Here is a 15,348-nt window from a genome sequence, read left to right as displayed (position 1 = left end):
CAAAATAAAAGTCCTCACGAATTGATCAGGGTTTGAGCTTTTGGCTGAAAAAAGTGCTTATAGTTTTACTGCTGGTGGAAGTGAAGTAATGATACACTCAAGTAATGATATATATATATATATATATATATATATACATGTCCATGGGATAGAAAAAGAGGAAACGTTTATTAGACAATTCTTGATATTATTGGAAAAGTTTATAAATTACAAAAATTAAATGTTTCTTATCGGTATTATGTTAGTATGTCTGTAATCAATATTAATGCATGTATGTAATGCAATTTTAATGGTTTTATTTACGCTTCAAAATAGAAAAATAAGTGGGGGAAATGTGCAGTACTTAAAATAACCGCTGGAGGGCAAGTGATGACGTTTATAAATATTCCCAAAAATCTGGACGTTACGAGAATTAATTGTAATCTGCATTCAAATGTGATCAAAAGTAGCTGGATTTAAGAATAAAAAAAAAATGTTGTATTGTTCTTTAACTTTAAAAATGGGGTGTTGTTCATGTGAATGTTATACACGATGCACAATTCAGTGCTGGTGGACCCATTTCATTGATCCTTTTTCACATTTTTACTACAAGTCACATTGCCCCATTGTCTTCATTTTCACTTTACCACACCCAAACAGTATTCGTGCAGAGACCTGAATTTGCCAGCCCAATGCAGAGCCTGAGACTTGAATAATTTATTGAATTTTGTGAGGACGACTGAGTCCAGTGCATCTGCAATGTTCCCTTTCTGACACGGAAGGCCAACAGCACCACAATCCTCGACTGTGTGTTTCAAGTGTCCAGCTGCTTCAAGTGTGAGCAATAGCATCACATGAATGAGTTTTTATATCTTTAAAACCAATTTTCCTCTATAATATGCTTGGCTCATATCCAGAAAAGGCTTTTCTATTAATAGATTGATCAACCTTGAAAGTTTAAAGAAACAAAACACATCACAAATGTATTTATTTAATGATTTTAATCAATTTCATTCAATGCAAGCTCACAACATACACATCACACTTAGAATTACCACTTGGACATCTGATTTTGCTCAATATACAGGCACTACTGTTATGGAAAGCATAGCTTGAGGATAGCACCTAGAATGGTGTGCACAGCACGTGTAGGACAACCCAGGAGAAGCTCGGAACCAAGAGGCTGTAGATTTACACTGAGAGGGCTCTCACCCCTCCTGGACCACGCTCACAAAACAGATCGGGTCAGAATGATGTTTAACATACAGATGACTAGGATGGGCATGCTTCTGTCTGTCAATCGCATGGACCTCAGCTGTATGGTTAGCAGCATTCTTCCCAATTCAATCATCAAAATTAAAATGCAAGGAAAGCAGGCAGTTTTTTAAGGTTTACATCAGCAAATTATCTGTATTACATTGCATGGAGCATATGAGATCACATCTGAATGTTGCTTTATTGAGAGCAGAGCAAGCTGAGCGTAAATATGTTTCCATAGCATAATGCTTTACACTACAAGGTAACAATCACACTTTAAGAGAGACCATGCCTAGTGACTGGCACTGTTGTTATAAGTACTGAAATACTCATTTTGAATCTAAATCGTGTTCATTTGCTAAACATGGTGCACTTGTTGACTCGTGAAGCTCCTGCTAATTTCCAGTGTAACACTGTCACACAATCTTTAAACATGCGGTTTGAGATTTTTAGACATTCTTGTGTCCGTAAGTGAGGCATATAATATTGCTATAATCTGAATGTGTTGTGAAAAATATTATGGCTATTGGTGCATCTAATTAGAGTGGTCCATATACTTCAAATGAAGTCCATATCACATTAAATGAGATTGCTTTGAAAGAAACAACCGGTAAATATCTTTCAATGCAAGATAAAGCAAAAACCTTATCTTATATAATAAGGCTTATGGCCTTTTGCTCAGAGGCAGCATGCAACAAGGATCCGGTAATCATCTTTGCCACAGAGAAAGCTATTGATGTACATGGAAAGGGAGCCAGATGCGGGGCAAAAGCAAAGATAGATTCATAATAGACAGGACAGTGGCCACACAGTCAAGACAAATCAAGCAGACAAGCCTTGATCTACTACAATACGTAGGTAAAGACACCATCAGAGTCGGGCCATTAGAGTAAAGTCATGAACATGGGGATGAGAGTCCTCTATTCCATATTATAGCCTCCTCAACCCCCCCAAACACAAAAGTGCACTTAATCTTTTGCCTCGGCTAGTCTGTTGATCATTTCTTTGCTTTTCTTTGTGACCCCTCCCTCTGGCTTTGGCTCCTGGTTGCTCACTGAAGTTTTCTTCTTGGCAGCTTGACTCCCAGCGATTGGCTTCTCCTTTGCTCTTTTCACTGTTTTGCTATGGCTTGTTGTCTTTTTTGGCTTGGAAAGTGATAAATGATGCCTCTCCACCTACAGGAACATAAAAAGAGACATTTTGGTGCATTATTCAAATCTGCAAAACAGCACGTGCCTATTATATATAATTACGTTGTATATGGTGAACGTAATATTTTTTAAAAACTTAAAAAGTACATTAACAGTTTAACTGTTAATTAACGTTTTAAGTTTTTAAAAATATTACGTTCACCATATACACTACAATTCAAAAGTTTGGGGTCAGTTAGAGTACGATTAAAAAAAGAAGGACACATTCAATTGATCAAAAGTGATCAAAAACATTTATAATTTTACAAAATATTTCCATTTCAAATAAATGCTGAACTTTCTATTCACAAAAGAATGCTATAATAAGAAACAGTTATTTTAAAGTATAATATTTTTTATTATATTACTGTTTATACTGTATTTTTGCATTATATTATTGCAGCCTTGGTGAGAATAAGAGATTTCTTCCAAACTCCAAACTTTTTAATGGTAGTGTAGTTTTTACCTAAACGCTTGGACCCCCTGAGCACCATACGGTTAGGAAACAAATAAATAAACAGCAAAAGTGTGTAATTTACAGTAGAATTTGCCCTCCAGTGCACACTGTACATTTAAAACGTCAATAAAATCATCTAAAAATGTGAATCATGTTTCAATTAGTATAGTGGCATCCAAGTTAGTTATCTCATGACAGAAATGTGTTAGAATGTGATTTTCAGGCCCTATTAAATGTAGATGATGTGTTCAAAACAAGAGGTGATTTGTTCTGCATACTCAAAATAAGAGATGCAGTTCAAAACTTGTCACAAAAGTTTATATATAACATATATAATTTGTGATGAATCCCCGTTTACCTATACTTTCCAATAATGGAGAATTTCTGCTATTTTGCAAGATCGCACTTCATTCAAACGCCTTGCACAATAGCATGATCGCAGTGATCAGTGTGAGCTTACTTTCGATACTAATGGAGCGGAAACCTATTAGTATCATTTGGCATATGTTTCTGAAGCCAGTAACCTTGCATAAATCATTTGCATTCAGTTACAATGGAAGCCAGATAGCCCCTCTTGATAGTGAAGATACTAGTTTCATGCAAAAAAGAAAAAAGAAAAGGCATAGTGTTGAGCAAATCCTCATTGTGAGGAGGATTTAATCAGAATCTGTCCCACTGAGGATCTCTGTGATGGTGCAGCTGTATGGTGAAATACTCTAGATCCATGCTGTCCAAAAGAATCACTGAACACACCTGACTACAGAACAGAGCTGCTGTCACTGTCAGAACAGTCCTATGAGAGTGAGAGAGGCAGGGGCTACATCAACACATTACATGCACAGAAACACTACAAAATTGTCCTCTTGCAACATATTTGCTTTCATATTAAAAGGAATAATTCTATTATTATTTATTCACCCTCAAGTCGTTCCAAACCTGTATGACTTTCTGCTGTGGAGGACGTTCTGTTTCACAAGTGAAATTACCATGGTTACTAAACAGATAGGATAGGATTCTGAGTTAGAATGTTTCTGTAATAAAGCTCCTGTTGACTGATCTGTGAACGAATCGTCGGATATTTTTAATGAATCGTTTGATCCACCATCCAGTTAACAGCTCACAGGATGAGAAGATTATCAAATGTCAGTCTGTTTTGTCACATGAAACTCTCATTTGACATCAGAAGTCGTTTTTGATTTCTTTTAAAGCTGGAAAGTTCCGGTTCAATGGGGGCTAATTGAATGGCAAATAGGAACAGAACAATTCTTCAAAATGTCTACTAAGAAAATAAGTTGTGGAATCAGTGTTGTTATTGTTAACTAAACTGAAAAAGAATGAATGTAAAAAATAAATAAATATTGCCTTAGCAACTAACTAAAATTAAAATAAGTGTATGTTGAAGCCCTGAGATTTGTGGAAGCTTGTTTCTGCCACAGAATTAAAAAAAAAAACGATAATTGCGACTTTTAACTCACAATTCGGACTTTTTTTTCCTCCGAATTCTGCAATTGTGAGAGAAAAAAAGAGAGAGATATGAAATCGCAATTGCGAGTTATAAAGATTTTTATCCAGAATTTATATCCCGCAATTTAGATTTCGTTCTGTTTATATCTTGCGATTCTGAATTTTTTCTCGCAAATGCGAGTTTATATCTTGCAATTCTGACTTTTTTTGCAATTGCAAGTTTATATCTCGCAATATTGACTTTATAATTCACAATTGCGTGATATAAACTCGTAATTGCAAGAAAAGTCAGAATTGCGAGATAAAAAAATTCACAATTACCTTCTTTTTTCAGTGGCGGACACAAGCTTCCATAGAGATTACTAAAACTAAACACAACAAATCAAAATATAAATAAGTTCTATAATAGTTCATAAATAATACTAAAGTTATACTGCATGGACTGTTATGAGGGTGAGTAAAATGATGGGTGAACTATACCTTTAAGAATTGACAGCATTAGACTGTTGGAGCCCCATATTTAGAAAGTATTACAATTTCATCCCTCACAGTGTAATTACATTTTTGATGATTACGCTCATATCTGGAGTTGTTGATTTCATTGATATGGTAATAAAACCAGGCAACATGGCAACATAAACTGATGACCTGGAAAAACATCATACCTTGCTGGACTCTTTGCTTGGTTCACTGTACAGGCTTCGTATCCGACGGCGGTCCATCAGCTTGTTGTCTGTGGCCTGAGGTTTGCCCTGCTCTCCTTTAAAGGTGGAGCTGTAACTGGTCTCCAGGTTTGTCTTTTCCTCCACTAAGGGTTTGTACTGAGATTTCGCTTTGATGAGTTTCACTGGTTTGACATCTGTGTAAGCCTTGAACTCCGTCCTGGAGAAACAAACAAAGTCGTTTTTTAAAATGAATGCTAGCCTTTTATAATTATATATATACATGAGGGCAGAGTAATCAAATATGGTTAATGGTTCATTGTTAGAAGACCAATGTGCCAATATACATATACTTTATTTAGTTGACATCAATAATTGAGGCTCTGGACTATTTAAAGAGAGCAAAGTTAGCATTCAGCATCAAACTGATGCCTTCACTTACGGAACAAAAATATATGGGAATATACTGTAAAATATAATACGATTTATTACATGATATATTTCCATATTTGAGAAACTAGTGCATATATTTTTCAATATACTGCAATATATGTATGGACCATGTATGGCTATATATTAATACATATAAAATATTTATAAATGAAGACAAAAATAGCATTACATGTAATATTCACTAAGTTTTATTCTTTATTGTGCACATATATTGCACATGCATGTTCCCATATAAATGTATACACACACATTCACGGAATGAGTAACAACAGATTTCTTGTTCCCAGCATGCTTTGCTTCTGACTGTTAAAGGAGAGCAAATGTTAAAATGAAGTGTTATTTCATGTATCATATTATCTGATCTGATCTGATAGTGTTCAGTGTTGTATTATTTTGGAATTTAAAAGGTTTTTTTGTATGTCTGAGTTTTTGGGGTTGCCATTGTGCTGAAGAGTAGAGACTGTGGTTCGGTTGCAATTGGCCAAGTTGCATTTAGACTTCATTTACTATATTTTAAAAGTGATGACTGTGCACTTCTCAGCACATTGATAGTCTCTTGGCTAAATACTTGAGTACATGCAGGTGTGCTTTTGTTAACTAGCTTGAAAATATGAAACATTTATATTGTAAATTATTAAAAAATATAAGAAAAATATCAGATATAGGCCTACTGTTAATCCATTTAATATATTGATCATTCATATATATAGGGAAATATATTTTCTTATCATAAGGGTTGTAAAGAAATCAGGGACATTGAGGTGCATCTGTTTTATGAAAGTAGAGTGAGTGTGCACAAAATGATCTGAAAACTCAAGAATGACTCAACATATTTCAGGCTGAAAAGCCTCAGAGGCTTTACACTGGTGACTGGTGATATTTTTCAAAGACTGGATCTAAATCTCACCTTACATCTTGCTCTTACATAAGGTTCATTGATAAAATCTTCTGTTTCAGAGGCTACATGGTTACAGTGATCTGATAGGCTTGTTTTTATGTAAAAATAGAAAAGTAGCAAATAATCAGATCAGTGGATGATCAGTGAGGGGTTTTTTAATGACCAGTTCTACTTTTGGTTCTCCCAAATCTCAATATTTGGTTACAGCTTTGTGTCTATGTACAATAACAAACTAGTGCAAAAATCTATATAGGATTAAGTCTCTTGAATGTAACATTGGCGAGACTGTATTTACAGACCCAACAAGGGAGTTGATTTTGGGTACATCATCAATATCATCATTTAATGGTAATCAAGAAATATTTGAAGGAAGCACACAATAAATAAATGCAAAGAACACCTAGAAATTCAAAATTAACATAACAATATAAATGGAATTTCTGTTAATCAATGAATAACCCAGCAGACACAGAATCTTGGGGGGGGGGGACCAAACAATAACATTATATATATTCTCTGTAGGCTCTTTTTGGTAACCAAAAATAAGCCTTTCATTAAAGTTGCACCTGAAAAAAACACACAGAACATTCTCTAATGGTTATATTTAGGTTTTATTTTTGCAACCATAAATCTTCCTAGAATGTTCTGTAAGCCAAAAATTGTAAGCCGGTTATCGTCCAATATTCTCAAAACAGCTAAATATTGTACGATTAATATATTATTCTAATATCAGTCTATTAATAATAAAAAATAATAAGAAAATATATGAATAGGCCTACTGACATGAACTTTCTTGATCAGGATTTCTTGAAAACAATCAGAAAGTTATTAACTGCATACAAATGAAACACAAAATGAAATATTTACCTATATGAGCTTCCAGATGTGACTTCCTGCTTGATCTGCCTGTTGAGAGCATCTGCAGCTGACCTCCTCTTCCCCTCCACTGGAACATTTTGCTCCAATTTGTTCCCCTCGTGCTCTTTTTTGTCTAACTTCTTTCTACTTTCTTTACTCTCTTTTTCATGCTGCTTTTCCTCAATCTCACATTTTTCCACACCGGTTTCAACCTCAGAAGTGGCCTGCTCCTTTTTGGAGACCTTGCCCTCCTCGGCCTTAGAAGTGGTTTTGGGAATCCATGGATGATCTCCTTTTTTCGGAATGGGCCACGCTTTATAATCTTTCTGGTACTGAGTGACGTTGTTGAAAGGGGTCTTTGACGGCTGATAGTCGTTTCTGGGTTTGCAGCTTCGTTCCGGACGCACACTCCAGGCTCTGAAATCCTCGCGCATCACAGAAGCGCCTGACCCATCTTGAGATGATGATGCTGCGGCATCAGGAGCGGCGTGAGTCGCTCTGGCCGACGCCTCATGCTGAGCTCTATGGGCAGGTTGAGCTTCTGTGGTGACCGGCTTCTGTGATATTATTGCTTTGGGTTGAGGGTGCAGATGTTGCACCTCGGCCACGTCTGAATACTTCGTGAAAACCAAAGGCACTGCAATGTCACCTTTGTCCAACTCACTCCAGAAGCGGTTGATGCAGCAAGCCCTGGTTATACAGGGCCATGCCATGATCGATAACGACGAGGGGAAGGCTTGAATCTGAAGAGAAAAAAACTCAGAAATGAGGAATAAAACGCACACAATCAAAATTGTATCAGGAGAGCGATGCTTCTTCGTATTAATGCTCCTTGTGATGCGAGAAATCCTTCCAGACTCTTGAAATCCTCTGTATCGTAGCGCACGCGCTTGCGCACTTGCGGCTAAGTAATTTCGACGCGATTGTTTTCTTTCAGTTACAAATGAAATGTTTCTTTAGAGTGAAGCGAAGACACCGTCCAGGCGACTTCATTGACAGCTGTAAGACAAAGACACCGCCCCGGTCGTGATGTGCGGAGTGAACTATCACCTGCAGCCATCAGCGTCTGGACAGCATCGGGTGGGGACGCCGCTCGTTTAACCATTTCAAGACTGACACACATCGCGCATCCTCCACCCACTGCAAAGGCTACATGATTCTGGAACTTGTTGATCTGAAGACCCGTATGTATATATTGCATTGGTTACTAGGGGGTCTAAAAAGAGTTGGTGGTGTATTTTAGTTAAAAAAAAACCCACACACACCTTAAAACAGATTTGATTCATGTAATATTAAAATAGTCTATTATTGATGCAATTGATTGATGACAATTATTGATTGTCTTATGTCATGAGCACAATTGGCTACACTTAAACATGTGGGACAGTCTAAGTTATTGTAATCGAATGATTGTTATGATTAATTAATGATTATATAAATATAAAATTGCTATTGTATTGTTTGCAGCTTTCTATTAGGTACAATTGATCAATTAAGCAAATTTTGTCAGTTACAATTATGACTATGAATAAAACATGCTTTCTCTTTAACTTTTTAAAAGCTCCAGTTTTATTGGTCAATCCAAATACGATATGCTCTCTTAGTTTAGGGTAATTTAGAAGTTAATGGTGGTTGGTGTATACGTTTACCAATTTGATTTAAATGCAATTTAGAAGATACTCTGTGAAAATTCCAGCACTTACAACTGAGTGCATGTGTTTTTGTAATTTGGGGGTTAATATTGGACCCACCCAGCATTAATGAAGCTACATCCAGTTTCCTTTGTTTCATTCGTGCATGTGTATAACATACCATCTAGTGGTCCATGCAATGATAGCAGTATGTGTTGTGCATGTGTGTATTGTAGCCCATGGGGTGGGGCACTCTCGCATGGTGAGCTCAATGCAGCTTTTACATCCAGCTAAACATTGATTGAATGGCCAAATTGGAAATTATAACACCTTACCTCAATTACAATATTATTTCAGATATTCCAGAAGTAGACTTAAAGTGACAAGTGAGGAAAACCCTGATATCAGAAACCTTAATTCAAGCCTTTCAAAGTGATATAGCATGCACACTGCTGTTCGGTATCCTCTGCCCTTTTGCCTTTTCCTTCTAATCCGCAGTTGGATGATAAGACAGTATGACAATACAACAGTGTACTTTTTGCTGTTTTTCATGTTTTAAATTTACATGCACATGGATACAAATCCACTTGAATCTCCCTGTGCGCTAGAAATGCAGTCTATTTGAGATTTGTAATAAATCGGCAGCAGCTTCTTGGTTATTGATTTTTTTTTTTTTTTTTTGAAAGCCCTCATGTATAAGTTTTTTTTATTCTAATTGTATCACCTATCTACAGACACCCAAGTAGTTCCAACTGGCATGATTTTATACAAGTGCTGCTCTCTTGAGGACCAAAGTTGAATCAACTATAAATACAAAGAGCAACAGATGTTATTCATGCAATATTATGCTTAAACATTACTTTTCAATTTATGTTATGCATTTGGAATTTGCATTGCAAATAGGTTTTATAAGGTTTACTTAATATTTACTAAATATTATGAAAGACAAACATGATTTAAGTAGGCATAATGTCAACAGGCTATGCTGATGTTATGCTATTAATGGCAGAAATGTAGTCACATATTTTCTTGTAAGTGATTAACAGCATTAGTTAACATGAACTAACAATGAAAAACACTAATGCATTTATTAATCTTAGTTCATTTTAATTTAAAAATGTACCTATACGTTATTAAAATCAAATGTACCTGTTCATTTTATTTAATGAACTTGATCTAACACGAACTAACAATAAACAAATGTATTTTTATTAAGTAACGCTAACAAAAGTAACAAATGTTTTGCTAACGTTAACTAATGGGACCTTACTGTAAAGTGTTGCCAAGTAAATATATACAGTAACTGCAATAATGTATGACTGTGGCAGTACAAATAATTTACATCATTGTAGAAGACAGCATCGAAAGTGTTTTTATTTTATTTACCCTTTGGACCAGTTTATACAAACACAAACTTGTCTTTAATAGTTGATTTTCAATGTATGTCAGTTTTGTCTTTTACCAGTCCAGCTTCACACTAGTCAGTCAAGCAAACAAAACAAAGCAAGACCACATCTTGATGTAGATACTCACAAGGTGAATCTTTTTGACGGTCCTCACAAATGTAAAAATACCTCTATATTTCTCCAGGGGGGAAAAGACATGAAAATAAACAATTGGCATCATGACGAAAAGCAAAGGGAACTTACAAAATGTTATGCAAAACAACATCACATTTCCAGCTTTTTGCAGTTGATACTTGGGAGAGTCTATATGTTTTACCGGTTAATCACTCTCACTTTCTTCTGGGTAACTTTTTATATAACACTGAACCATTTCTTCCAGGTCTGTCTTTATATGGTAATTGATGTTTAGCCCAGCCAGATTCTTACACCTTTGGTTTACCGCAGTGTCTGTGAGGTAAGCCTGTAAGCGTCTTTGGGCAGTTTCACCGTGACTCCCATCAAGCTTCAGCACCGGCAACGTGGCTAATATTTTCAAAAACGCATTAACATTTGGGAAGAACTTCACATCGGAGTGCTGAAGGGTTTCGTGAATGGTGCATGGCAAGCTTACTTCCTTGCCTCTGTGTTTCCATTTTATCCTCCAACAATGCAGTTCAGCCGGCAATGTGTCTGGATGGGGTAGATCGCCCCTGTACATGTCCGCATGCGTCTCCTCGGAAGTATTGAACCTCATTTGGCCCATGACCGCGGGGACAAGAGACAAGCACTTGAGCGCCTTGAGATGATTCTCAGAGAAGATGTCCTTGACCTCCTGCGTGATGTACTCCATAACCGGCAGCGTAAGATACTCTTTAAAGAACGACTCCGCCTGGATTTCCATGGTCTTTACCGCCTGTTGCTTCCGAAGAAACAACCTCGGGACTTTGACAGGGATCTCCATTGCAGTCGCCAAACTGACAGCCTCTTCAAACCAGAATTCGTGGTATACTTCCAGATTGTCCGACACCTCGTGCAACGAATGCAGTACTGCTGTTAGGCTGTTGGCGGCGAAAAACACATCAATGGTCTCTCCTTGTAAGTTCTTACCAAAAGCCCTCGTGAAAGACAGGGCGTTCTTCAAAATAACCAAAGTCACGATGAACTCAAAGTCCGCCAAGGCCTCTGAAATAGCGTAAGCATCATTGGTGATTTGGTCGTTCCACTTCAGATCCTCATTGTCATGTATGCTGTCCATGCACAGCAGAAGCGGCTCCATCAAATCGACGGCCATCTCGAACACGTTATGAAGATCGGTCCAGGTTGAACGCGAGCCCTCTTTGAGAAGGTTCTCTTTTTCCGTGTCTCCCTGACACAGAATGGATAGAGCGTTATCGAGTTCGGTCTGCAGCAACGGAGATGTTTTAAAAAACGCATTCGTCTTTTTCAGAACTGACATCACGACTTGCACTCCGGTCATCGGCATGCCATTAGCAAGATGAACATTAAGTGCACAGGTGGAAGTGGGCGTGATCACCGCCATGGGATATTTCTCCTTGAGCTGGGCAGCGATGACCTTCATCTTGGTCCCAAGTATACCAGATCCCGCATGCGCTTGTCCTCTGCAGTGTTCCATACTCAGGCCCCATCCTTTCGTCAACTGAGTCTCCAATCTCTCAGCAACAGCAACCTCCTCTCCTTCAAATGAGAGGAACTCTATGAATTCTTCTCGAAGAGTGTTGGCTTGGTCTACAAAGCGCAGGAATACAGGCAGGTGTTCTCCCTCTGGGAAGTCCACTAACTCCCCCGTGACGATCGAAAAGAAGCGACATTCTCGGACTTGTTGAAGGATCTCTTCACGGACGCATCTCTCGCAGACCTCCAGCAGCTGCTTCTGCTGAACAGCCGGGCAATAGTCCTCATTAACAGCCGCTGCCTCGAACCTCCTTCCAAGAAACTCATCGCCCGCATTGATCCGGTTCTCAATTAGTGCTTGAAAGGTACCTGTCGTGAAGAGCCGTTCCTCCTCCTTAGAGCTAATCTCATCTTCTCCTGCATTGCAACTGAATGGAAAGTTTTGCCTTCCTATCAAAACCATGACTTCAAACGAAGATCTTAAGAACTCTCTCAGGTCTTTTTGTTCGGGCGTCAGTTGAGGGACGTCGTCAGTGGTCTCGCTGTCATCTTGAGCATCACAGTCTTTTTTCGAGAGCAGTTGTTCGATTGAAGACTCCACTAAAGAGATAAAGTCACAAACATTAGCCGCTTTCCGACCGGAGGAACCTTTTCACAGTTCCTAGAACTATTGGCTAAAGTACCCGGATGTCGGCGTGTTCGCACCGCAGGAACTAGGAACGATTTTAGTTCTAGGAACTCCATTTGGAGGAACTAATTTAGGTCCTACTTCAGAGTAGGGTCTAAACCAGCACTATAGGAACTACTCGTGACGTTAGTGTACGCTGATGACCGAACGCACGCAAAACACCAGCACCTGCCATTTTTAAAACAGCTAGAATGTAAACACACAGATTATATATTTACTCCAGAAACTAACTATACAAACATGGAAAACAGTGATAGATGGGCATCTAAACCTTTATGTTGAAGAGAAAATCCAACGCAACTTTGAGGGGACCAAGCCAAACATGATTATGTTTATCTGCCCAGCTAGCAACACTGGACATCAACCACACGGCATAGGCTAATAAACTTTTTTTCATATACTGTCTACTTTCTATAACAGTTCTATCTAATAACATATTAAACAGTACTGTTAGACAGATCGCTAACTAATAAACACAGAGAATGCGAGCATTGTTCGCTCTGGCGTTCTCAGCGCCGCCAAAATAAAGGTCCGTCGCGCCGTCAAAATAAAAGTCACCGTGCTTGCGTCACTCCCTTACCCCTCCTACCAGTTCCTATGGCCACTTGGCCAGTGCGAACGCAAACAGCAAAACCGAGTTTGGGGGAGAGTAGTTCATAGAACTCTTTAGAAGTGAACAGTTCCTATAACTAAGTTCCTGTAACTACTTGGTCGGAAAGCGGCTATTAATCAGTAAAGTAAGGGTTAACGTACAGTCAAACGGTCAATATTACAAAATAAATTGGGTAATCGTTGATCCAAACAAACATATGTAGAAATTTGTCTTGTATATTATCTTACAACCTACAAAGTAATTGGCCTAGCAAGAAGAAAAACACTGTAACAATATTTCACTACACACAAACACTTTCACTTCAACTGAGATCAAGATGGCGGCAGTTGCGTTTATATGAACAAGAGCGAGCGAGTCGGCGGAGTGATATGAGAGACATGAAAGTAGCGAAGGTTTCAGTAACCTAAATGAGCAGAGTGATATCAGCGTTGCCATTGATGACAGTAAATATGAAAAATATCTGACCGCTGAATGTTGCAATTTACCAATCAGAATCAAATACTCCAGAGAGCCAAGTAATAATCAATTATGTCTTACTTACATCGTCTTTCTTTGATTTTCCGAACCTCTTCATCTGTCTGAGGAAAAAAGGAATGAAAAGTGTCATTTTATATTAAATGTTAACTATTCAATTACTTAAGTACACTTGTATAAGAAACATAGAATAACTATTGAGCTGATAATGTAACATTTACTGACTTACCACTAATAATGTGAAATATGATACTTTACTGTAGAAAATCTGTTATTATTATGTAGTTTAGAATCAAAAGGAGGAATGAAGAAGATTCAAAAGAATACACAATGGTAGAATGTGAATATGAAGAAAACTTGAAAAAAAAAAAAAAGTATTCTACCAGAACTTTGATGCGTTTGCGATGTCTGCTGTGAGGATTGCCGAGGTGGCTGGTTAAATCAAAAATCGTGGGAATAGCAGTGTCCCTTAGTACTGTCCTGTAAGGGCTCTGAAAAACACATTCAACAGAGAAAAAGAACATCTTAGAATTTGAACTATTTAGATAATATGATAAAACATTCAGATAACTCATTGCTATTTTAAATTACAGTTTTGCATATCATGGCCGGTTCAAAGTGCTTTGCACACAGTCGGTAGTGCTTGTTCAGCTGATCAGGCGTTTTCTCCTCCAGATCTGCACGCCGACAGTTCTCCACCCACAACCTACATCTGCGCAAATACACAACGAAGCATGTTCAGATTTATGAAATCAACAATTATTCATTTCTTGCAACACATTTTAGTTTGACATTTACATGGATATGTTTTGTTGATGTTGTTGATGAAAACTATGGCATATGTTTTTTGGCCCTCTCTAATTAAAACACTGGATATGATTAACAATGTGTTTTTGCATTGTGACAGGTTATGTTTTCTTTAAGTTGGGAGAGGGAAACACCTGCAAGAAAACACTATAGTATTACTAATATAATAATACAAACATATTCAATATATTCTTTAGTAAATATTAGTTTCACAACAAATATATAGGAGGATCTCATCTATCTATATACATGCAATATGAAGAGTAAAGAACAGAAATTCAATTCAGAAGCACATGAATTGACCAGTTATTCACCAAATATTTCAGCAAATTACATCACATCGACGCAAACACACGTGTAAATAGCAGAAGCCTCGTTAGTCGCACTGATAAGTGTCATATTATGTCAACATGCACTAACTGCACTGAGAAAACATAAGTAACTTGCAGGTGCAACTTTGGCTTACCTTTCCAAGGAATAATTAGTTTCATATAAGTCGTCAGAATAAATTAACTGCATTTAAACACAACACGGCAGTGATAGTGTTATGAAGCTTTTTAAAAAAAGTCATACCTCTCCGGATCCCTTGGAAACCTAAAGAAAGCTAAATCGGACTGGGTGCTTTTCCTGGTACAGTTGGGAGCGGCACAAAAATTTGGCATTGTGCATTGAATGTCTGATTAAAACTTCCTACAGCCTTCTAGGCAATATATTAGTTATGCTGTCATTAATAATAATTTCAACATTACAGAAATGAAAAAGGCGCGGAAGTATAGAGCACCAGTATTGTTGGTGTGCCAGCCCACAATGCAATTCGTTTCAATCCCACAATGCATCAGCCATACTGAAAGGAACGAATCAATTTAGATTCAGATCGTTTCAGTGAATCTTTTGAACCGG

The 15,348-nt window shown here is 37.5% G+C and overlaps 2 protein-coding genes across 3 annotated transcripts; both read right to left on the bottom strand.

Moving 5' to 3' along the window:
* Positions 1-972: 972 nt before the first annotated feature.
* On the bottom strand, positions 973-8,332 carry map6b (microtubule-associated protein 6b). Of its 2 annotated transcripts, XM_079886948.1 has the most exons (4): positions 7,228-8,332; positions 5,013-5,229; positions 3,637-3,676; positions 973-2,411 (listed from the first exon to the last, which is right to left on the bottom strand). In XM_079886948.1, the coding sequence occupies exons 1-3, from the start codon at positions 7,929-7,931 to the stop codon at positions 3,641-3,643; spliced, it is 957 nt and encodes a 318-aa protein (XP_079743074.1). In that variant the 5' UTR covers positions 7,932-8,332; the 3' UTR covers positions 973-2,411; positions 3,637-3,640. The 2 variants fall into 2 exon arrangements, with proteins under 2 accessions (XP_079743074.1, XP_079743073.1); XM_079886947.1 differs by lacking the exon at positions 3,637-3,676.
* Positions 8,333-9,536: 1,204 nt separating this feature from the next.
* thap12b (THAP domain containing 12b) lies at positions 9,537-15,259 on the bottom strand. The gene is made up of 5 exons (XM_079886946.1): positions 15,022-15,259; positions 14,233-14,353; positions 14,025-14,132; positions 13,709-13,745; positions 9,537-12,466 (listed from the first exon to the last, which is right to left on the bottom strand). Exons 1-5 carry the CDS (start codon positions 15,108-15,110, stop codon positions 10,575-10,577), a joined length of 2,247 nt encoding a protein of 748 aa, XP_079743072.1. The 5' UTR covers positions 15,111-15,259; the 3' UTR covers positions 9,537-10,574.
* Positions 15,260-15,348: the final 89 nt, after the last annotated feature.

The sequence above is a fragment of the Squalius cephalus genome (genome assembly GCF_949319135.1).
Source record: "Squalius cephalus genome assembly, chromosome: 11".
In the NCBI taxonomy this organism is placed as follows: domain Eukaryota; kingdom Metazoa; phylum Chordata; class Actinopteri; order Cypriniformes; family Leuciscidae; genus Squalius; species Squalius cephalus.
The sequence above is the reverse complement of the archived record's forward strand: the minus strand, read 5'-3'. Positions and strand labels throughout refer to the sequence as shown.